Source organism: Prionailurus viverrinus, chromosome B2 (genome assembly GCF_022837055.1).
Source record: "Prionailurus viverrinus isolate Anna chromosome B2, UM_Priviv_1.0, whole genome shotgun sequence".
NCBI classification, from domain to species: domain Eukaryota; kingdom Metazoa; phylum Chordata; class Mammalia; order Carnivora; family Felidae; genus Prionailurus; species Prionailurus viverrinus.
The window spans coordinates 98,828,435-98,852,328 of record NC_062565.1 but is presented as its reverse complement, the minus strand read 5'-3'; the positions used below and the strand labels follow the sequence as shown (position 1 = coordinate 98,852,328).

General features: G+C 39.0%; 1 protein-coding gene across 1 annotated transcript in view; it reads right to left on the bottom strand.

Moving 5' to 3' along the window:
* The window catches only part of LOC125165943 (uncharacterized), a 178,628-nt gene that overhangs the window by 135,137 nt on the left and 19,597 nt on the right, over positions 1-23,894 (bottom strand). The window contains exons 2-10 of the mRNA XM_047859469.1: positions 19,661-19,809; positions 16,061-16,133; positions 15,557-15,667; positions 11,446-11,559; positions 9,706-9,900; positions 8,187-8,340; positions 6,963-7,120; positions 4,851-5,003; positions 2,801-2,902 (exon numbers count right to left, since the gene is read on the bottom strand). Coding sequence (XP_047715425.1) covers positions 2,801-2,902; positions 4,851-5,003; positions 6,963-7,120; positions 8,187-8,340; positions 9,706-9,900; positions 11,446-11,559; positions 15,557-15,667; positions 16,061-16,133; positions 19,661-19,791 — 1,191 coding nt within the window. The 5' untranslated portion in view covers positions 19,792-19,809. The remainder of the gene's footprint in view (positions 1-2,800; positions 2,903-4,850; positions 5,004-6,962; positions 7,121-8,186; positions 8,341-9,705; positions 9,901-11,445; positions 11,560-15,556; positions 15,668-16,060; positions 16,134-19,660; positions 19,810-23,894) is intronic.

The window sequence follows — 23,894 nt, the reverse complement described above, 5'->3', positions numbered from 1 at the left end:
GTGGATGTGGAGCAATTGGAACTCTTGTGTACTGTTGGTAGTATTGTAAAATGCTGATATTTCTATGGAAAATAAAAATTAAAACCAGAATTACCTTATGATTCATCAATTCCACTACTGGGTTTATATCCAAAAGAATAGAAATCAGGATCTCAGAAAGATATTTACACATCCATGTTCATAGCAGCATGATTCATAATAGCCATGAGGTGGAAGCAACCCAGATGTCCATCAACAAATAGATTTTTAAAAACATGGTAGATACACACAAGAGAATATTATTCAGCCTTAAAAAGGAAGGAAATTCTAATGTCTCCTACAACATGGATGAATGTGGATGGGTAAAATAAGTCAGTCATAAAAAGACAAATACTGTATTATTTCACTAATACATGGTACCTAGAGTAGTCAAACGCATGAGACAGAAATTAGAATGGTAGTTTCCAGGGAATAGGGAGAGGGAAGAATGAGGAGTTATTGTTTAATGGGTCTACAGTTTCAGTTTGCTAGATGAAAAGTCCTGGAGGTGGACAGTGGTGATGATTATCCAACATTATGGATGTACTTAATGCCACTAAACTGTACACTTAAAAATAGTTAAAACAGGGCACCTGGGTAGCTCAGCTGGCTAAGTATCCAACTCTTGGTTTCAGTTCAGGTCATGGTCTCACAGTTCGTGGGATCAAGCCCCATATCAGGCTCTGTGCTAACAGTGCAGGGCCTGCTTGGGATTCTCTCTCTCCCTCTCTCTCTGACCCTTCCTTGCTCATCATGAAGTCTCTCTCTCAAAATGAATAAAGTATCTATATATGTATATGTGTGTGTGTGTGTGTGTGTGTGTGTGTGTGTGTGTGAAGAAAATGTGTGTATGTGTGTGTGTGTGTATAATGGAATATTACCCAGCCGTCAAAGAGAATGAAATCTTGCCATTTGCAATGATGTGGCTGGAGCTAGAGTTTCTTGTCTAAGGAAAATAAATCAGTCAGAGAAAGACAAATACCATATGGTTTCACTCCTATGTGAAATTTAAGAAACAAAACAGATGAACATAGGGGAAGGGAAAAAGAAAGAGAGGGAGGCAAACCATAAGAGACTCTTAACAGTGGAGAACAAATGTAAGGTTGGTGGAAGGGAGGTGGTTAGGGTTGATGGAAGGGTGTTGGGTGGGGGGATGGGCTAAACGGGTGTTAGGCATTAAGGAGGGCGCTTGTTGGGATGAGCACTGGGTATTCTATGTAAATAACCAATCACTAAATTCTACTCCTGAAACCAATATTACACTATATGTTAACTAACTAGAATTTAAATAAAAACTTGAGACAAACAAAACTAGGTAAAATAGTAAATTTTATGTCTATTTTACTACAATCGAAGAAAAGAGGGGGAAATAATGTAAAGAGATCCCATGTACTCTTCACTCCATTTCTGCCAATGTTAACATCTTGCAAAACCATAGTACAGTATATCACAACCTGGATATTGACCTTGATACAGTCAAGTTATAGAGCAAATGCATCACCACAAGGATCCCTTATGTTGCTCTTTTATAACCACACTTCTTTCCCTTCCTCACCAGCCTCTCCTTAGCCCCTACAATCCACAAATCCATTCTCCATTTCTATACTTTGTCATTTCAAGAGTATTGTAGAGGGGCGCCTGGGTGGCTCAGTTGGTTGAGCGTCCGACTTCAGCTCAGGTCATGATCTCACGGTCTGTGGGTTGAGCCCCGCGTCGGGCTTTGTGCTGAGGCTCAGAGCCTGTGCTCAGAGCCTGGAGCCTGCTTCGGATTCTGTGTCTCCCTCTCTCTCTGACCCTCCCCTGTTCATGCTCTGTCTCTCTCTGTCTCAAAAATAAACATTAAAAAAAAAAACTTAAAAAAAAATTAAAAAAAAGAGTATTGTAGAAATGGACTTATACCATCTTTATGCGATTGACTTTTTTTCAGTCACATAGTTCTCTGGAGATTCATCCAGGTTCTTGGGTATATCATTAGTTTGTTCTTTTTTACAGCTGACTGCTATTCTATGGTACAGATGTACCACAACTAGTTCATTTACCCTCTGAAAGACATCTGGGTTGTTTCTAGATTTTGGCTATTGTGAATAAAGCTGATAAAATGTTTGTGAAAAACAAAAGGGAGAGGAAATCTGGCCACATGCTACCACATGGATGAATCTTGATGAAGCCACATTACCCTAAGTGGAATAAGCCAGTTACAAAAAAGACAAATACTATATGAGTCCCACTTATAAGAGGTATCTAAAGGTAGTCAAATTTAGAAACAGAAAATAGAATGGTGGTTGCTAGGGGTTGTGGGGAGGAGGAAATAGGGAATTGTTGTTTAATAGGTACAGAGTTTCTGTTTGCCAGGTGAAAAAGTTCTGGAGATCTGTTTCATGATAATGTGAATATACTGAACACTACTACGTGCACGTAACATGATTACTATGACAAATTTTATGCTGCGTGATTTTTACCACAATAAAAATAAGATAACTTTATCCAGTATTTCTGTTTCACAGATGAGGAAACAAACTCAAGGACGTTTTGTGATTAGACCAATGTCACACAGAGTATTAGTGCTGAAGTTGGACTGAAATGCAGCTCTTTTGACAATTGTTACTTTCTACTGAAAACTAACAGGGCTATAAAACTTTTGCAATTAGATTAGAACGTTCCAAATAAAGCTTTCATAGAAAATCCATGGCTAATATTTCTTTAAAAGGGAAAGAAAATTCAATTTTCTGAGAATGATTTTAGCAAGAATTTTATCTACAAGGGAACATGGTTATTTTCTTACCTTCAAAAACTTTGCTTGGACTTGCATTAATGCATCAATTCTTTTCCGTTCTTTTAGTTTGGTCAACATCTTCTTTTGCCAGGGATCACATTTTGGCTTAATCTAACGGACAAACATGTTCATACAAAGTTACAACATAACAGAATGGTTCTAAAAAAAGTTGCAAGCAAAGAGATTCAAGGGCCTTCTGAAATAGGATCTAATCTTGGTGCTAGAAAGTTTGCCAAGATCATGGGACATCTTGGAAAGGGTCTGCATGGGTTCACAGATCCATGGAGGGAGATGGCAGCAGCAATTCCTGTTGGTGCCTGGCCTATGAGATACATTACTAGCTTCAACTGGGACGACACAGCACCATCCATGAGCAGGAGGGACCCTAAATCCATCAGTGTTGGGCACCACACTTGATTTATGGGGCAAGAAAAGTGTGACCACAAATACTCCACAGTAAAAATTTACCTTCTGCATTAATAGGGTATATTTCAAAAACTAGACCCATAGCTGTACATACATCAACATACTCATAACTCTTTTTTTTAAAAAATTTTTTTTAACGTTTATTTATTTTTGAGACAGAGAGAGACAGAGCATGAACGGGGGAGGGTCAGAGAGAGGGAGACACAGAATCTGAAACAGGCTCCAGGCTCTGAGCTGTCAGCACAGAGCCTGATGCGGGGCTCGAACTCACAAGCTGTGAGATCATGACCTGAGCCGAAGTCGGCCGCTTAACCGACTGAGCCACCCAGGCGCCCCAACATACTCATAACTCTTAAATTTATATCTAGCTCTAAGCTCCAGTCTATTATATCCAACTATCTCCTTGCTATCTATAGTTGGAAGGCAAATGTAACAATCTAAAACAGAAAGTCTGGCTTTTCCCACACCAACCACCTATTTGCTCAAGCCCCAGGAGATTTCTCTCCTTTCCCACTGCCCATCTTACCATACAAGACTTTTCTTTCTTTCACAATTAGTTGATCCTCATTATTCATGGATTTTGTATTTGAAAATTTTTCTACTCACTAAAATTTATTTTTAAAACCCAAACCAATAGTAGCATATCTATCCAGGTTATTCATGGACATGCAAAGGATGGTGAAAAATTTGAGTCATCCAACCCCACATTCCCAGATGAGGTCAAACAAGGTGACATTCTGCCTTCTTGTTTCAGTTCTCATACTGTAAACAAGTTCTTTTTGTTTCTACATTTTCATGTTTTTTACTAATGATGTCACTGCTTGAAATGGCCCCTAGGTATAGTGCTGAAATATTCATAAGTGTTCCTAAGTACAGGAAGGCTGTGATATATGTTATAGAAGATATACATATGTTTGATAAGTTTTTTTCAGGCATGAGTTATACTGCTATTGGCCACGAGTTCAATGTTAATGAATCAAAAACATATATTAGTCTTTAAACAGAAACACACATAAATCAAAGTAATGTATTGATCAGTTGATGAATAAACCTTGTATTTTCCCTACGAACAATGGTTCTGTATTTGTTAATTCAGTGTTTGTGGCAACTTTATAGAACATAGTAACCCCAAACAATGAGAATCCACTATACTTACCACTACCCAAAATCATCTTGTTTAATCTGCTTCTGTATTGTTTGTAAATTGTGTATCTCCAGCACCAAGGGTCACGCCTCACACATAGTATATACTCAATGAATAGTTTTTGACTAAAAAGCTGGATTTACACAGCTCACTTATACCTTTGAACGTTCTTCTTTGTTCTAGCCAAGTAGCCAAGACCACTAACAACAAGAGAGTTCTGACCCAATAGAGAGTACAGGATCATGGGGGCTTTTCAGAGAAGGCAGGTCAACATGGCTAACTTCAACATGGACCCAAGGCAGGAAGGAGCTGGGGGAGATTGGTGTACCTACCGTTGGTCCTATGGGACAGTTTGCTTAGGGCACTGAGGTGAGGGAAAAATAGGGACTAGACAGACCTGGTGCTACCAGGTTGCTTGGCCTGCTTGTAGGATACTTTATTACCATGCTGACATCACTGACAGGTGACTATCACTACAGGTCTCCTTACCTTTATAAAGGAAATCCAGTTAGCTTTCTTTTTCAAGGCCATACCAGGTCCTGCCAAACCCAAATTCTCCATAGTAGCTATCTTCGCATCATAGTCTGGAAATGTTTGCATTCTCTGTTGCTCCATAAAGATGCTTTGAAATTTTTGGGAAACCTAAACAGGATGAAGGCAAAGTTTTTCTTAAAGGGTCATATAGTAAATATTTTAGTCTTTGCAGACCATATATATAGTCTCTGTTGCAAATACTCAACTCTGCATTTGTGGTATGAAAGCAGTCATAGTAATATGTAAACTAGTGGGCATGGATGAATTCCAATAAAACTTTATTAAAAAACAAAACAAAACAGGTGGTGGCCTGCAGCTGTCATTTGCTGACTCTGCTCTAAGGAATTAGAGAACCAGAATAAACAGTACCCAAATATAAGAACTCTTCCTACACGAACAAAAAATTGTTGTAATGTGATTATCTTGTGAGCACAAGCACTGCACATAACACTGTTATAAGAAAATCAGAAGTGGAGGGGGAGCCTGGGTGGCTCAGTTGGTTAAGCATCTGACTTCAGCTCAGGTCATCATCTCGTGGGTCACGAGTTTGAGGCCCCGCATCTGGCTCTGCTGACAGCTCAGAACCTGGAACCTGCTTCAGATTCTGTCTCCCTCTTTCTCTGCCCCTCCCCGCTCACACTTGGTCTCTCTCAAAAATAAATTAGAAAAAAACGTTCAAAATAATCAGAAGTGGAAACTATTGCTATGTAAAGGAAACAAGCTGTTCTTTTGGAACAAGTCTGCTCAGCAGCTTCATGGGTTGGTTGGTTGGTTTGTTATCATTGATGATAGCTACTGTGTTATCATTTATTTTTGTTTTTTTTTTGACTCTTTTAAAAACACCGTCTTATTCCAATTCCAGTTTTTGTTTATCACTATGCTTGCTGATAATGAGGGTAAGGTACTCCCTAGAAGGGCTCTGCTGCAAAGAAAGGCAAGAGCTGAAACATCATCACCTTCAAAGAAACCAGAGGACATGTGATACCACCGGTTTCAGGGACCGGTTAAAGAGACCATGTTACATATTAGCAGAAATAATCCTAGTAAAATCATGCTGGAACAAGCACACATGGAAGTGAAAGTTGAATGTCAAGGCAAATGGTGACAGGGAGGACAGTGGCTCCTTCTTACACAAAGAGCATTCAAACACATTCAGATTTTAGTTTTGCCTGTTTGGATCAATCAATTTACTATTTTTCCCTAGCGAATACATATGCTTGCAAAATTCCACACCCAGACCTAAAGTAATATCTTTATTATTGATGCTTTGGCTGAAAACTTTATATTCTAAATTTAAAGCTATCCATACATAATTCTATTTTTTCCCTTTGAAATGAGTTTTAACATGGTTTCTATTAATACGAGTTTTTTTTTTTAATTTTTTTTTCAACGTTTTTATTTATTTTTGGGACAGAGAGAGACAGAGCATGAACGGGGGAGGGGCAGAGAGAGAGGGAGACACAGAATCGGAAACAGGCTCCAGGCTCCGAGCCATCAGCCCAGAGCCTGACGCGGGGCTCGAACTCACGGACCGCGAGATCATGACCTGGCTGAAGTCGGACGCTCAACCGACTGCGCCACCCAGGCGCCCCAACGAGTTTTTTTTTTTTTAAAGGAAGTGCAACACTGTTCTAGTTCAGCAGACTGCATGACTTTAAAAAATCACTACATAATATAAAACTCTATTGAATTTAAAGAATTTTTGCCAATAGGAGAGCTACTACAACACATTCCGAGAATCGAAGGGCTCAAGACACTAGACAACTCCATTATGCAAATCTTCCAAGTCTTGGCTACTTTTATACCATCTACTATGGACTATAAACTACTCTTTCTTTAAATTCTACAGAAAAATAAATCCTGTGATCCCTCTGTGTTGTATATTCAAGAGACCCAGTACTCTTACAGAGGGGAAGTTCAAGTGCTAATCTAAATCTCACCTATTACAATTAAATTTTATCACTCTAGAAACAATTGAGGCAGCATAAATATCCAACTTTGTGGCAAACAGTAGTGTTTTCTTTCATGAACACCTATCTTTGTATTAAGAAAGAGTCCATCAAGTACCAGGTTAAAGAGTTCCATTTCCTTAGTAGCATCCCTTAGCTCTTCCACGTCATATGGGATATTAAAATGGGAGAGCAGGAGCCTCAGCTGGGGTTTCAGTCCTTCTCTTTCAGTCATGTGTTGGGGCAGGGAGAAAGCAGCTTCTGTTCTTGTCAGCCCTAAAACAAAGCAAAACAAAACAAAACAAAACAAAACAAAAAAACCAAAACCAAGAACACTAAGACCAGTAAACACTAATCAGGGAGGGAAAATGGAGTGTTCTGCGAGATAACTGAGGCAGGAGCTTCTCTGTTCACAGGGAGGCCCATTCTGCTCTTTGCCCAAGCTTCTCTGGCACAATTTACAGGCCAGGCCATCCTGGGCCATGCCTATCTGACAAACCCTTGATGCTGGCTTTCTGGGGGAGGTAGCAAGGACCACTCACCTTCACACAGCCTGTAGGAGAAACCCAACAGACCCTTTGAAGAATGACTTAGTGGGAGAACTAACTATAGTCCTTTGTGGTAAACAAAGATTATGATTTATAAATTAACCCACAAATTAGAAGAAAGTGAGAGCTTTTATCTCCTTTTGCCTGGCTCACTCCTGCTCATTGTTAAGGACCCAGTTCATACGGCCTTCCTCTGAGACGCCTTCTCTGATTCCCTACAACTAAGATGGCTGCCACTTCAGGTGCTCCTGTGTCACCCTGTACATATCCCAAGCAAATATGCCACTCAGAGTAGAAACCTGATTAGGTTTCTTAGTTATCTATAACACAAGGTAAGGGCAGGAGGACCATTAAATTGATTCAGATAAGGAACTTATTTTTTAAACATGTAATAGTAAAACTGAAAGAGACCTTAGGTTTCACTTAATCTGAAAGGTGTATTTTGGAGATGAATAAATTGAAGCCCAAAGAGATGAAATGACCTAAACAGGCCCACGGTGAGGGCACTACAGAAATATATCTGGAACCTAGTACTCTCAACTTCAAGTTCATTGCTTTTCTCCCTCTCTCTTTATTTGCCAGTTATAAAGAGGGAGATAATAATGTCTAAGAAAAGTATTTTTCTTATTTTTTCCATCATAAAATATTAAATTAATACTTGTTTATTAAGAAGATATAACTTCTTGGCTTATAGAAAAATGTCAAGCAAGATCAATGCCATAAAACAACACATGTGCAAAACCACAATCTTCTTTCTCCACATTACCCAAGGAGAGAGAAGACTGATTTCTTACCTGAAATGCTGGTATCCACAGGGTCTAGAGATCCAGAACTCTGGATATTAGGGTCGATGTCATCAACACATACATTTTCATTCTCCTGACAAGCCTCAGGAAATTCATCAATAGCTACACTCAGCACTTTGGAGATGGGCAAATACTGGAGGGACTATAGAAGGGCACAACCAAGAGGCCACATGTCAACTCAATTCTCACAGAAGCTTCCAGACTTAGGTTCAGGAGCAGCCCTTTGCTTTGATAGAGGAGGAGGAGATAGAGGCGGGTCTTAGTAACCTGCTCAAACATGGGGTGCTAAATCTGGATCTGGGAGACTTGTTGTGGTCACCAACACTAAGCAACCTGAACCTCTAAGTGGGTCTACATTGATCAAGCATCCATTATGGACAAGACACTGTGTGAGGTATTAGGGATACCAACAAGAATAAGACATGGACTTGGGGCACCTGGGTGGCTCAGTTGGTTAAGCATCTTGACTTTGGCTCAGGTCATGATCTCATGGTCCGTGAATTTGAGCCCGCGTCAGGCTCTGTGCTGACAGCTCAGAGCCTGGAGCCTGTTTCAGATTCTGTGTCTCCCTCTCTCTCTGACCCTCCCCCATTCATGCTCTGTCTCTCTCTGTCTCAAAAATAAATAAACGTTAAAAAAATTATTAAAAAAAAAGAATAAGACATAGACCAACCTCAAAGAGTTCACAGTTTAATGGGGGGACAAAGACTTATGAGCACAGTGTTATTATGTCATGTGACTGGGGAGAGAGGACTCACAGGTAGACACCATAGTGACCAACTAGGGAAGGACTGAAGTTAGGATGATGGCCAGTTTTCTGGTTTGGGTAATTCAGTGGATGGTATTATCACTGAGATGAGCCATAGACGAGTAGGAAAAGATTTAGGTAGCAAAATAATAATCTTCCTAAAATAGACATATGATCACATCACTCCTTTCTGATGCCTCTAGCCTGGGTTACAGCCTCTCATTGGTGACTCTATTTACTCTGTGATTATACTCATTCTGTTCTTTTCTATTCCATCCTATTCTTTCTTACCACATGGTATTTCAGTTGAATATTTACTTGCTCATTTCCCTTCCAGCCTGGGACCCAGTTACTTTTTTCAGCAAAGCCCATATTGTTGTTTCATGGCCCTGGACATGTACCTGGCATGTATTAGACCCTTATTAGATACTGCTGAATAAAAAAGCAGATCTAAATGGGACATCATAAATTCTGAACAAGATGATGAGAACAAGAACTTGCAGAGTGAATATGCAATAATACAGCAGACACATGTTTGAAAAAACTAAATTAATGGAGTGGTTTCATTAGAGCAAGTTTTCAAAAAAAAAACATTTTCAAAGGTTTCAAAGAATAAAGCTAATGACTATTTTCCTGTCATTCGTAGGGCAAGGAGAACACAGAAGCAGTGACAATCCAAAAGTAGGTGACAGGTGTGAAAAAACAATGCTGACCATCATGGGAGGGCACTATATTATCATATAACTATGTTTCACATACCCGTAGGTAGTGGTGAACAGTCCTGAGCGAGTGTAGGTGACACACAATCCACTTTGTGTAAATAGTCAGGTCTTCTTGTGTCACTAAGTTAGAAGGATTGTTTTTTCCCAGAAGGAAGTTTTCTCGTGCAACAGACAATCTTTCAGCTCTCTGAAGGGCATCATTGTATTCCTGCATAATGTAGGCAACTTGTTTCTGTTTAAGAGGAAGGCAGAGTCAGAACACGATTATTTGCAAGCTGTTCTCTTGTGTCATTTGCTTCCAAGCATAGGCTAATGCTGTTTAGGGGCCAAATAAGAGGCTCCTAGAATATCAAAATTCTTTCACATTCTGAATTTGACTGACAAGGGCAGCAGTCATATTCTTAGGAGAGAGAGAAGCAAAGAGTCAGTGCATATGGATGTTTGGTAACTATAGGGGGTTTCTTAGCTTTTTATCTAGAGCACAGGAGGCCAAATCCATGAAGAAAAATGCATTTTCTTTTCTTTTTTTTTTTTTCAATATATGAAATTTATTGTCAAATTGGTTTCCATACAACACCCAGTGCTCATCCCAAAAGGTGCCCTCCTCAATACCCATCACCCACCCTTCCCTCCCTCCCACCCCCCATCAACCCTCAGTTTGTTCTCAGTTTTTAACAGTCTCTTATGCTTTGGCTCTCTCCCACTCTAACCTCTTTTTTTTTTTCCTTCCCCTCCCCCACGGGATTCTGTTAAGTTTCTCAAGATCCACATAAGAGTGAAACCATATGGTATCTGTCTTTCTCTGTATGGCTTAGAAAAATGCATTTTCTATTATACAAAAGTTCCTTTAAATCTCATCCTTAAAAATAGTTGCCATTATCTTCTGCCACAGGCAGAACAGGTAAATAGGTGCATCCATTAGTTCCTTTACCATCTTTAGCCATGACTTAAAAAAACTGAAAAGCTACACTGTTGAAAAACAGTATGGAGATTCCTCAAAAAATTAAAAATAGAAATACCATATAATCTAACAATCCCACTTCTGGGGACATATCTAAATAAAACAAAATCAATATCTCAAAGAGATATCTGTATTCCCATGGCCACTGAAACATTATTCTCAATAGCCAAGATACAGAAACAGTCTAAGAGTCTGCTTATGGATGAATGAATAAAGAAGATGTGGTATATTACACACAATGGAATATTATTCAGTAATGAGAAAGAAGGAAATCCTAACACCTGTGACTGACGTTAGGGATGGACTTGGAGGATGTTATGCTAAGTGAAATAACTGAGACAGAGAAAGACAAATACTGTATGATTACATGATGATTTTTTTAAAAAAGTTGAACTCATAGAAGCAGAGAGTAGAACAGTGGTTACCAGGGACTAGAGAGTGGAGAAATATTGGTCAAAGCGTATAGATTGGCAGTTGTGCAAGATGAATGAGTCTAGAGATCTAATGTACAGGTATGATGACCATACTTCATAATGTGTATTGACAAGCTTATTGATCATTTTGTTTCATTATAAAAAAGAGGGGTGCCTGGGTGGCTCAGATGGTTAAGCATCTGACCCTTGATTTTGGCTCGAGTCATGATCTTCCAGTTGTGAGATAAAGCCCTGTGTCAAGCTCTGTGCTGAGTGTGGAGCCTGCTTAAAATATTCTCTCTCTCTCTCTCTCGCTCTCTCTCTCTCTCTCTGTCCCCCACACCACTCTTTCTCTAAAAAAAAAAAAAAAAGAGCCCATAGGTTCTGTTCTTGAGATTCCTACCTTGTAAAGAGGATAAAGTTGCTCCATAATCTTACTGTGCTGGCAAAACCTCTTCCATCTAAGCATGTGTAAATATTTACTCTGGGCCAGCTGGGTAATTCTCTCTGTATAATACTTTAACAAAAACAATGATAAAAATTAACACTTAGAATACAATTATAGTAGAAAGACTGAATTAAGTCTTAAGAACACTAACAATAGGAAAATCACTCTCTGGTTGCTTCAGAATGATGGATTTTTCCTACTCGAAGATCATAAAATTAAGAAACCTGGCTCAAGACACCATTAAACTTTAAATGAAGCAAGTAGTTATTTCTAAATCTATATGATATGTTGCCAATCTAACAGATGGTACTTTATCATTTAGTCAACAATTTGAGAAGTGACATAAAAGCCTGTACAATTGTCTAAGGCTACACTGAAAAGTTCTTAAAAACTGAAGTTATAAGTCTAAAAATACAAAGCACATTATAGGTAAGATTATAGCTTTTAATCTTAGACCAGAAATTTTATTTATACTTAAAAATAGTCAAATAAACCAACCATTTTTAATGTTTTATTTATGATAATAAATATAATACTGGCCATGATGGAACAGGTAGGAACAGACTCATCCTTCCATCATAAATAACTAGAAAATAGGACAAAATAAACAGGACAACTATTTTCTGACATAAAACAACACACAATGCAGGACTGTGGTCCTTGAAGGACACAAATGAAATGAGCCCTACAATCACCTTGGTTTTCTGCCTGAAGAAGCCAGTTTCTGAACCACAGAATAAGAGAGGAAATCCCAAACAGAGCACGGCAGTCTCTCTGAGTTAAGGAGAGAGAAATTGAAGCTTCAGAGGCTGAGTCAGCTGGAATTTGCAGGGCAGAGTACTGGAGAGAGGGATGTTGTGCAGAGAAAGGGCTCCAGAAATCTGCATGGAGATCTCTTTGAGCTTTTTGCTGACTATTAAACTATGCATACAGAGGGTGAAACTCCATGAGGCCATGCAAAGAATAACTGACTAGGGAAGTATAAACTGAATAGTTCTCACAGTTCATACAGGGACAAGAAATGTTCAAGTTCCAGTTAAAGGGAAGAGTCCTCATTGGCACCTGACACGTTCAGTGGAGACACCAGAAGAGTCACACTTTAGTAATAAGGATAAATGATCCTGAGTGAAAGTTAGTCTAAACTTGATCTAGCTTGATACCAAGCCTTGAAAGTATGAAGCCGATCTACAACTTAAATGCCTGTCAGAATAAACTCCAATACTCTTTAAAAGGAATTTAAAAAACCAGCATTCATTGCTGGAGGGGTTGTGGGTGAGAGGGGTGGGCTAAAAGCATAAGGGGCATTAAGAAAGACACTTGTTGGGATGAGCACTAGGTGTTATACATAGGGAATGGATTTCTGGAATCTACTGAAATCATTATTGCACTATATGTTAACTAACTTGGATGTAAATTAAAAAAAATCAGCATACAAAAATGTAAGATTGAAATGTCCAGTGTCAAAAAAAATTACTAGACATGCAAAGAAGCAGGAAAATGTGACCCAAAAGCAGGAGAAAAATTAATGAAGAGAATCAGACCCAGAAATGGCACCAGTGATGAAATTAGCGAATAAGAACTTTAAAAGAGCTAATATACTAATATGCACAGCATGTTCAAGGACTGAAAGGAAGAGGCACCTGGGTGGCTCAGTCAGTTAAGCATCCAACTGTGGCTCAGGTCACGATCTCATGGTTCATGGGTTCAAGCACCGTGTCGGGCTCTATGCTGACAGCTCAGAGCCTGGAGCCTGCTTTGGATTCTGTGTCTCCCTCTCTCTCTGCCCCTCCCCTGCTCACATTCTATCTCTCTCTTTCAAATATAAATAATCATTTTTTTATAAGAATGACTAAAGGAAAATGTGAACATAATAAGGAGAGAAATGAAAAATACCAAAAAAATCAAATAGAAGTACAAAAGAAAACTACAATATATGAAATGAAAAATTCATTGGATATGATTAACAGCAGCTTAGTGCAGAAGAAAAGATTAGTGAACTTGAAGATATAGCAATAGAAACTATACAAAATGAAGCACTGAGGGAAAAAAAAAGACTGAGAATAAATTAACAGAGCTTCGTTGACTTACAGAATGATACAAAGTGATTGAACAAATGTCTAATCAGAGTCCCAGAAGGAAGGAAGGAGATGGAAAATATATTTAAAGAAATAATATTTGAAAACTTTCAAAAACTGATGAAAATGATAAAAATCACAATCCAAGTAGGTCAACCAACTCCTAGCAAGAGAAACATAAAGAAAAACTCATCAAGGAATACCACAGTCAAATAGCTTAAAACCATTAGAGAAAATCTTTTTTTTTAATTAAAAATTTTTTTAATGTTTATTTTTGAGAGAGAGAGCAAGCACAAGCAGGGAAGGGGCAGAGAGAGAGAGGGAGACACAGAATCTGAAACAGGCTCCAGGCTCTGAGCTGTCAGCACAGAGCCCGATGAAGGGTTTGAACTTGAGAACAGCAAGATCATGACCTGAGCCGAAGTTGGATGCCCAATGTACTGTGCCACCTAGACACCCCTAAGAGAAAATCTTAAAAGCACCCATAGAACAAAAGGACACATTGTGTTAGGAAATGAAAACTATCTATGCCAGAAGACAGTGGAGCAACATCTTTAAAGTGACAAAGAAGAAAAACTATCAACCTAGAATTTTACATTCAACAAAAATACCTTTCTAAAATGAAGGCAAAATGAAGATTTTTGCAAAAAAAAAAGCAAAGACAGAGAATTTATTCATGGCCGATCGGCAGTACAAGACATGTTAAAGTCTGTTCTTTTTTTTTTTTTTAAGTTTATTTATTTATTTTTGAGAGAAAGCAAACACAAGCAGGGGAGGGACAGAGAAAGACACAGAATCCAAAGCAGGCTCCAGACTCTGAGCTGTCAGTACAGAACCCAACATGGGGCTTGAACCCACAAACGGTGAGATCATGACCTGAGCTGAAGTCAGAAGCTTAACTGACTGAGCCACCCAGGCGCCCCTAAAGTCTGTTCTCTAGGCAGAAGATAAATTATATCATATGGAAGCTTAGGCTACACCAAGGTTTCTTAAACCCAGCACTATTGACATTTGGGACTGGATAATTCTTTGTGGTGTGGCTATTCTGTGCATAGTAAAATATGTAGCAGCCTCCCTGGCCTCCACCCACTAGATGCCAGTAGGAATCCATTCCTCTCCCAAATTGTGACAAACTGTCTCTAGACGCTGCCAGATGTCCACCATCTCCAGTCTCCCCTTCTCTCCGCTGACAATCACAGATATACACACAAGAATGAAGAGTGCCAGAATGGTAGGAAAGTGAATCTTAGATGAAGATAATCACAAAAGTTTAGGTGGCAAATAGAATCTCAACATCTTTTATTTCTTTGTGATTAATTTATTCATTAATTGCTAGTTGCTAATGAACTAATTTGCATGCAGAGTGAGAATATAACTCATAACATAAGAGTAAAGAACAAAGAGTTTTAAAAACCAAAGCAATACATGCTTATTATAAGAAATTTAGAAAATATATAAAAGTAAAAAGAAGAGATTCATTGTTCTGCCATCCAAAGACAGTGATTGCTAACATTTTGGTCTATGTCCTTCAAGTGTTTTTTCTATATATTATATGACCGTTATTATGAAACACACACACCTTAGTTTTTGTCAACTAATATTACATAATAACAGAATAGTTTCTTATGCTAAAAAATATTTAATGGTAGAACAGTATTCTATCCAGTATTATGCTATTTTTCTTAACTCTCTTATTGTTTGATATTTAGGCAATTCTGATTTTTTCACTTTTATTGTAATGTTGCAATAATAATCTTTATGGAAAATGTTTTCTATCATATTTTGAGTTATTTTCTTAAAATACATTTTCAGAAATATATTCCCTAGCTAAGTCAACAGCTTTTTGAGGGCTGAGACTTTCTTAGTATTGTATTGCCTCATAATACCAGCACAGGGAGTAATTGATAGAAACTTAGTCAATAGTTTAGTGACGATAACTAAACTTCTATTAATTTCCAGATCTGTTTTTCAAATTGCAGCGTGACTCTTACCTGCAACAGAAGCAAAGGTAAATTTTCAGGAGTGTACTCTCTTCTTAGGCAGCTCTCTAGCTCCCTCTGCATGACATCTGCTTGAACAACAAGGGGCTTTGACTCAGCCACCTGAACCCCAGGCAGCAGAACAGGCAAACAAAGAAATAAGGAAAAATTACCATTGTTTACGACAGCAAATGATATTCAATTTCTGATAGTTTTTACACAACATGTTATACTGTTATACTTCGGTTTCCAAATAACGAATTGTAATAGCACAAGTCAAGAAACTGTAAAATTTCAAAACATCACAAAAAACAGGTATCTCCAAAGAAGTAGTGGCCTACTCTGATCTAGCAGTGAGCATTGGGCTGTTTTGCTCTCATAACACTGTCAATAACATCAGCTGGTTGTTTGCTGAAAATAAAGTTTTCTTGCTAAATGTTTCAAAAAGTTAGCAAAATCCAGTGTATTGTTGTATTACAGTACAATTGTGTATTACAATTACACTCTCCTACTCACCTGTAAAGTTTTCTTTAGAGCCAATTCCCTTTCTCTTCGAAAGTAAGAAATGTCCTTGGGCATTCGAATAGAGCTGCAGAAAGATTTATGCAACAGAAGCTGTAATTATAGAAACTGTAATAAACCAAATTATAGATAGGCCCTGATTACTCTTCAGAACTGCTCATTTCTAAATAACTATGTCATATTATACTGGATTATTGAGAGCATGTAAAGACCATGTGCTTCTGTCTTAGTCTGAATCTCTCTTGTGTCTAACTCATGTTTGCTAAGCCTTTCCATGGGCCAATTTTCCTTTCCTTCACTCTAACATGGCTTTTCCCTACTCTCCTTGATTTACCTCTCTATTTTCAATTCCAGAGTACCGGAAGAAGCACAATGATTAAGATTCCCCCCCCCCCCCCACACACACACATATTTCCTCCAGTAACCTCATCTCTAACGAGTACTATGCTTATCAGACATCTCTTTCACCCTACACAAAACTAGTATCAGTTTAAACAAGATGTTTTTATTGTTGTGCTCTTGCTAATTTATTAAACATGAAATACTTTGAAAATTATTTTAACTGAGTTGTACTGTCTTAACCTAGTCACGAAGGAGTTGTTTGCACCATGGGCTCTGACATGGGAAGGCACAAGTAGCACAGCCGTGGGGCCCAGTAATGAAGGGGGACCCTGTGAAAGGAAGAAGGGAGCTCTCCTCATTGGGGGTAAGATACACTCCAAGGCTTGGCAGCTTTGGGAACATCAGAGTACAGCAACCCTGGTATAGACATCACTTTCTCAAGATAAAACTTTGCAGACATTGGCAAGGAAGCCACAGCAGGTAGCTGTGAAACACATGTGAGAAACCACCTAGAGATTTGAGAGGGACTGTAGGCAATGAAATTCAGGTTAATGTTGTTCATATGACCCTATTAGTCCCCATGGGTAAGTTTTAAGGAAAGATGAAAATAGACTGTTAGTTTGTATCCTTGTCAGCAGGCCCTCTACCCCCACTATAGGCAGTGGTCCTGTGAAAAGACCAGACAGGAGGTCCCTCAGCTGCATGAGTCTAAGCAACTCACTGAGCCATTTGTGTTGAATTCCCAACTGAAGTTGGAGATAATGCCTCCCTATCTCCTCGTATCTTGGCTTTGATGAAAAAAATGAGGCAAGCTCTGAAAAAGCCTTAAGAGTAAAAGCACTAATAAATCAAAGCTGTAGTTTCTGTGATTACTGGGTGCCTGAATCCTGGCTGCAACCTCATGGAGGTGGAGAACCAGTAACCAACTAGAAAGGGAACAGGCAGTCAGGGAAACAGAAGAAACCCATCCCTTTCCTGCCCTCTTGTCTTCTGATTTTTTTGGCATGCTGGAAGATTGAGCAGTGTCCTGGGCTTAGCTGCCTAAACCTTCTCTTATTCAAATCATGTTTTTCATCTCAGTTCATCTCCAAGTGTCTATGAATGACGTAAAAGAGTGGTGTGTACCTGAACCCATAAAAATCCACCCATGTGTTCAATCTAGTATTGTTTATTCAGCATACAGTCGTTCACCTATTCACTCAGCCAAGCACTTATGAGACATTTAACCACTACAAAGACCTGGGTTTGGGGGTAAACTGATAATAGATAACCAGGAAAAAAAAAAAAAAGAAAAATTACCAAGGCACCACTATACTACAGTTCTTAATACATTTTCGAATCTAGTGGGTAATGAGAATACTAAAGTGATTATTTGAAGTGTACATTTTCCATTTTCCTTGGACTCCAGAACCTAGCACAACACCTGGCAAATAGAAGGTGCTCAGTATTGATTGAATTAATAAGTAGATTCTTCCAGGTGCAGTGATAAGTGGTTTGGGGGGAGTAGAGAAATACAAGTGTCCAGAGATTTCCCATCACTCTATTCTAAAAAATAAAAGAGACTTCAGGAAGACTTTCTTTTTTTTTTTTAACTTTTTTTTCAACGTTTATTTATTTTTTTGGGGACAGAGACAGAGCATGAACGGGGGAGGGGCAGAGAGAGAGGGAGACACAGAATCGGAAACAGGTTCCAGGCTCTGAGCCATCAGCCCAGAGCCCGACGCGGGGCTCGAACTCACGGACCGCAAGATCGTGACCTGGCTGAAGTCGGACGCTTAACCGACTGCGCCACCCAGGCGCCCCAGGAAGACTTTCTTTTTTTTTTTTTTTTTATTTTATTTTTGGGACAGAGAGAGACAGAGCATGAACGGGGGAGGGCAGAGAGAGAGGGAGACGCAGAATCGGAAACAGGCTCCAGGCTCTGAGCCATCAGCCCAGAGCCCGACGCGGGGCTCGAACTCCCGGACGGAGAGATCGTGACCTGGCTGAAGTCGGACGCTTAACCGACTGCGCCACCCAGGCGCCCCCCCAGGAAGACTTTCTAACACAATGTACAAAGAGGAGACACTTGTTTGACCCTGAGACACTGAAGCTGTAACAATACTGACACTTGATCTTTGTACAGTGTCTTCTAGTTTTCAAAGTGCTTTAACATGCATTACCTCACTTGATCCTTATAATATAGGCAAGGTACAGATTTGTAACCTTATTCTTCACAGAAAGAAACCAAAGTTGAGAGAAATAATGACTTGCGTGATTCCATTACCTTTTCGCTTCATCATACAATCTTTGATCTGCTTCCTACAACCAGTGGCTTCAAATACAAATTATAAAACACACTAAATACTAGTTCTTCAGAATCATCTTTGGAATGAGGTAATAATGCATATATTTACTGCTTCTTCCCCTGATCTTCTTTCCCCAACCCTCACCATCCACGTTGTGTTTACTTGGCTATTCAACCTAACAGGGACCTCATATTGTTCCTCTTGACCAATTGTAGCAATAATAGAAAGAGAGGGATTTGAAGATCCTGAGCCCATGAGACTTGCCACTTAGGGGCTGATCTTTTTACCTTGTTTCTTCAAAAGAGATTGCTATCATTGGATGCATTTACCTATAGAAAAGCTCCTAATAAAATACCATTTGCAGAATTCATTACCGAATATCTAGCATTATTTCAGTTTTTATATGCCTCATCAAAATCAAGGTCAAATTCAATTAAAATATTTTTGGAAAAAATGAGACCTCTTTGCACTTAGCATGATTTGTATAATAACATCTGGAACTTTAAATTTTTGTTTTTTTAATTTTTTTTAATTTTTGAGATAGAGACAGAGCATGAGCAGGGGAGGGGCAGAGAGAGGGGGAGATACAGAATCTGAAGCGGGCTCCAGGCTCTGAGCTGTCAGCATAGAGCCTGACACGGGGCTTGAACTCACGGAGCATGAGGTCATGACCTGAGCTGAAGTCGGACGCTCAACCAACTGAGCCACCCACGCGCCCCATAGGATCTGGAACTTTAAAACAATGGTATTTGTGAGCACTTTTCTATTTTCCTTGGTAGGATATTGCCTCTAAATGTCTTAGCAATACTAGAATACAGGAAAAACTCATGGCCAGCTGTAAAATCTGAGCTTGAGATAATGCCAATTGTCTATATAAACAATAAGAGGGAGCTGATAGAGATTATGGGGTGAAAGTGGGGGCTGAAGCCCCTGAAGACCATGCCTTCTCACTACTACTATTTACCTGTAAGCTTGATGAGTCTCCTGTTCTTCTATCTCAGACTTTAGTTCAGTCAGTTGCAAAGCCAGTTCTTTTTCTAACTGCTGGATCCTTTCTGTGGAGGCGATCTTATAAATTTCATCCATGATTTGCATTTACTGTTTTACCATATCCTGAAAAACAAGAGTACAAAGTTTCTGTGGCTGACTGACTCCCTTGGTAACCTTTATCCAGTGTATGAAACTTTGTCCCTCTTTCTTCAAGAAGTCATGCCAACTTTGTGATAATGTATGCTTTTGCAATTTGAGGAAACAGGCTGACTAGACTGTTGTCATTTATGATTTAATTACCATTTAGTAAATAGTAGAGAAAACAGAAATCAGAACCTCCATTGACTATGTTCAGCCCAGTTCACCTTCAGAAACATCCCTACTCGAGCTCTGATGATGGTGGTGTATTAAAACAAGAATGCCTCCCTCTGGCCCAACCTCTGCAGTCTTCATAAAGGCTTGTGGGAATTACACACTAAATGTTATTAATGGTGGTTAATGTGGTTAAGGTTGACTTCTAGTATCACTTCAACTGGAACAAACAATAGGTGGGTACAGGATCCCTCTACATGCCTAGAGCATTTCTCCATAAGCCTTTTTTGAAGCCATGGACTTCTGACTAGGGAGAATATATTGAGGATGGAAAGCAACCTAATATGATCATGATCTTTGCACTTTGGGATTTGCAAGAAAATCATAGTTATGCATTTAAATGTGCTTTCTTAACTTTGAATGCTTATATTTGGCATACTGCTTTTACCGTTAAACAAAATAGTTGATAATGCCTCAGCCCTACCCCATCCAGTTCACAGCCTGTCAAATACAACACAGTTATTTACTAAGAACTTAGTCAGTAATTCTAATTACAACACAAATTAACTGCATGACCCAGAATGGAACCCACGATTTGTAGGGGATTCAGAAGATGATGTGTTTCCTGTGCTACTGCTGCTACTGTCCTGGATATGTGGGATAAACTAATTCTTGGGTCACATTAGACAGGTTTAAAATATTTAACCCTTCCCTTTTTGCTTTGACATTTCTAGATTTTCATTTTTTCTTTCAGAGATATCTCATTTTCACAAGTTAATCTGCTGTCATTCCAACAAATAATTAAGCTGTAGAGATGTTTTGTGTAGAGGCTTCCTTTGGGGCTTATTTATTCTTTTTATAAATATTAGGAATGGAAATGAGCATCCATGCTCAGTCTAGGTTGTGAACCTGCTGGGTAATAAATCTGTCATGTTTGGCACACTGCTGGAGCTCAAAAAAATGCATTGTTTTTCCTAGCAAAAGTAAAATGTTGTTATGAAAAATATTTGCCACTTGGCAGTGTCCTTTCAAGTTGGGCAAACAGTGAAACAGCTGCCTTAACAGCTGCACTCCAATCAGCAGCCAAGAGCGACAGCAACACAGGCTGGCTGATTCTTCTTCCAAAGGATGGACATTCTGCCTTCATTTCCTGATCAGTTTCAACACTTCGCAGCTCAGAAATGAGAACATTTAATCCTGCATCGTTTAGCTCACTGCACGGTGAAGTAAAGTATTCACAAAATTAACATCAGGAGAGGTCAGTCTTTGACAACTATCCATGAGATGGATCCAACCCAGAGGAATCCATGCCTGTTGAGCGCACACATCTAGCGCCAAAGAGACAAACAGCTCTGTGTATTGGAAGGCGGGATAGGGTGGATTCCATTAGTGAGTACCTACCTGTTCTGTATCAGGCAGGCACTGGGCCCTCTTTTAAAGTTCCCACAAAGAGAGTCTCAAAATTATTCAAAAGCTTTTTAAAAAATAAGTAAATTTAGGGGCGCTTGGGTGGCTTGGTTGGTTAAGCGTCTGACTTCAGCTCAGGTCATGATCTCACGGTCCGTGAGTTTGAGCCCCACGTCGGGCTCTGTGCTGACAGCTCAGAGCCTGGAGCCTGTTTCAGATTCTGTGTCTCCCTCTCTCTCTGCCCCACCCCTGTTCACGCTCTGTCTCTCTCTGTCTCAAAAATAAACATTAAAAAAATAATAAAAAATAAGTAAATTTAATTAATTATTGATTGTAACAAATAAAAAACCTGCTTAAAAATGGTAAAATCTAGGGGCACCTGGGTGGCTCAGTTAAGCATCCAACTTTGGCTCAGGTCACGATCTCGTGGTTTGTTGAGTTCAACCCTGCATCAGGCTCTGCAATGACAGCTCAGAACCTGGAGCCTGCTTCTGATTCTGTGTCTCCCTTTCTCTGTCCCTCCCCTGCTCACACTCTGTGTGTGTGTCTCTCTCTCAAGAATAAATAAAAATTTTTTAACAAGTGGTAAAATCTAAGCTCTAAGACAAAGATAGTAAGATTAGCTTGAGCAGTGTTTGTGGGTGTTCAATGGGTGGTTAAGGTGGGCTTTGATAGACTTAAACAAGGCATGTTTAGAAGAGAAATACTGAGTAATTAGACTCTTCAGGAAAATACTGTGTCAAAAACTTCAAGGTGACTGACTACTAAAAGAATAAAAATGCAACACAGACCCTCTCAAACAAGTAGAGGTGGGAGGTAGGAATGAGTTTAATAAATCCAACAGAAATCAGGAAAAGAGAGAAAAAAGAAAAAAAGTATGGTAGAGATAAGTTCAAATATATCAATAATTATAATAAATGTAAATGGATTAAGCCCATCTATCAAAGTAAGATTGGTATTATTTCTTCCTTAAATGTTTGGAATAATTCACCTATGAAACATCTCAGCCTGAAATTTTCTTTATGGGAGGTTTTTAAATTACAGCTTCAATCTCTCTCTTTTTTTTGATGTTTATTTGTCTTTGACAGAGAGAGAGAGAGAGAGAGAGAGAGAGAGAGAGAGAGGCAGGGGCAGAGAGATAGTGAGACACAGAATCTGAAGGAGGCTCCAGGCTCTGAGCTGTCAGCACAGAGCCCAACACGGGGCTCGAACCCACAGACTGTGAGATCATGACCTGAGCCAAAGTTGGACGCTCAACCAACTGAGCCACCTAGGCACCCCTACAGATTCAATATCTTTAACAGATTATGATTATTCATATTTTGTATTCCTTTTTGTGTTTATTTTAATAAATTTTTAAAAGAACATTTCATCTAAGCAGATAATTTTTTTGGCATAAGTTTGTTCATTCATAATATCCTTTCATATTTTGAATAGCTTTTTAAAGATATAATTAACACACCATACAATTAAACCACTTAGAATGTACAATTCAATGATTTTTAGTGTATTCACAGTATTGCATAACCACCACCACAATCCATCTCAGAACATTTTCATCGCCCCAAAGAAACCCCATATCCATTAGTAGTTTCTCCCCATTTTTCTGAGTCACCCTACCCCTAGCAATAGGCAACCACTAATCTACTGTCTATCTCTATAGATTTGCCCATCCTGGCAATTTTATATAAATGGGATCATCCAATATGTGGTCTTTTGTGACTGGCTTCTTTTATTTCACATAATGTTTTCAAGGTTCATCTCTGTTTTGGCATGTATCCAGTTAGTTAACATACAGATATATCATTCATTTTTATGGCTGAATAATATTCCATTGCATGGCTATACCACCTTTTGTTTATTAGTTCATCATTTGAAGGAGATTGGGGTTGTTTCTAGTTTTTGGCTATTATGAATAAGGCTCTTACGAACGTTCATGTAAAAGTTTTGCCAGACTGTCTTTTAAAGCAGCTGCACCATTTTACATTCTCACCAGCAGTGTGTGAGGGTTCCAATTTCTCCACATCTTTGTTAACACTTGTTATTATCTTTTTTATTTTAATCATCCTAGTGGATGTGAAATGGTATCTCATTGTGGTTTTGATTCCCATTTCCCTAATGTCAATGATGCTGAGTATCTTTACATGTGCTTGTCGGTCATTTGTTTATCCTCTTTGGGGAAATGACTATTCAGATTCTTTGCACATCTTTACTTATTTATTTATTTTATTTTTGAGAGAGAGAGAGACAGAGTGCAGGTGAGGGAGGGGCAGAGAGAGAGGGACACACAGAATCTGAAGCAGGCTCCAGGCTCTGAGCTGTCAGCACAGCACCCAATGCAGGGCTTGAACCCACGAACCATGAGATCATCACCTGAGCTGAAGTTGGATGCTTAAGTGACTGAACCACCCAGGTACCCCACTTTGCCATTCTTCTAATTGAGCTTTTTGGTTTTTTTATAATGAGTTACAAGAGTTCTTTATATATTC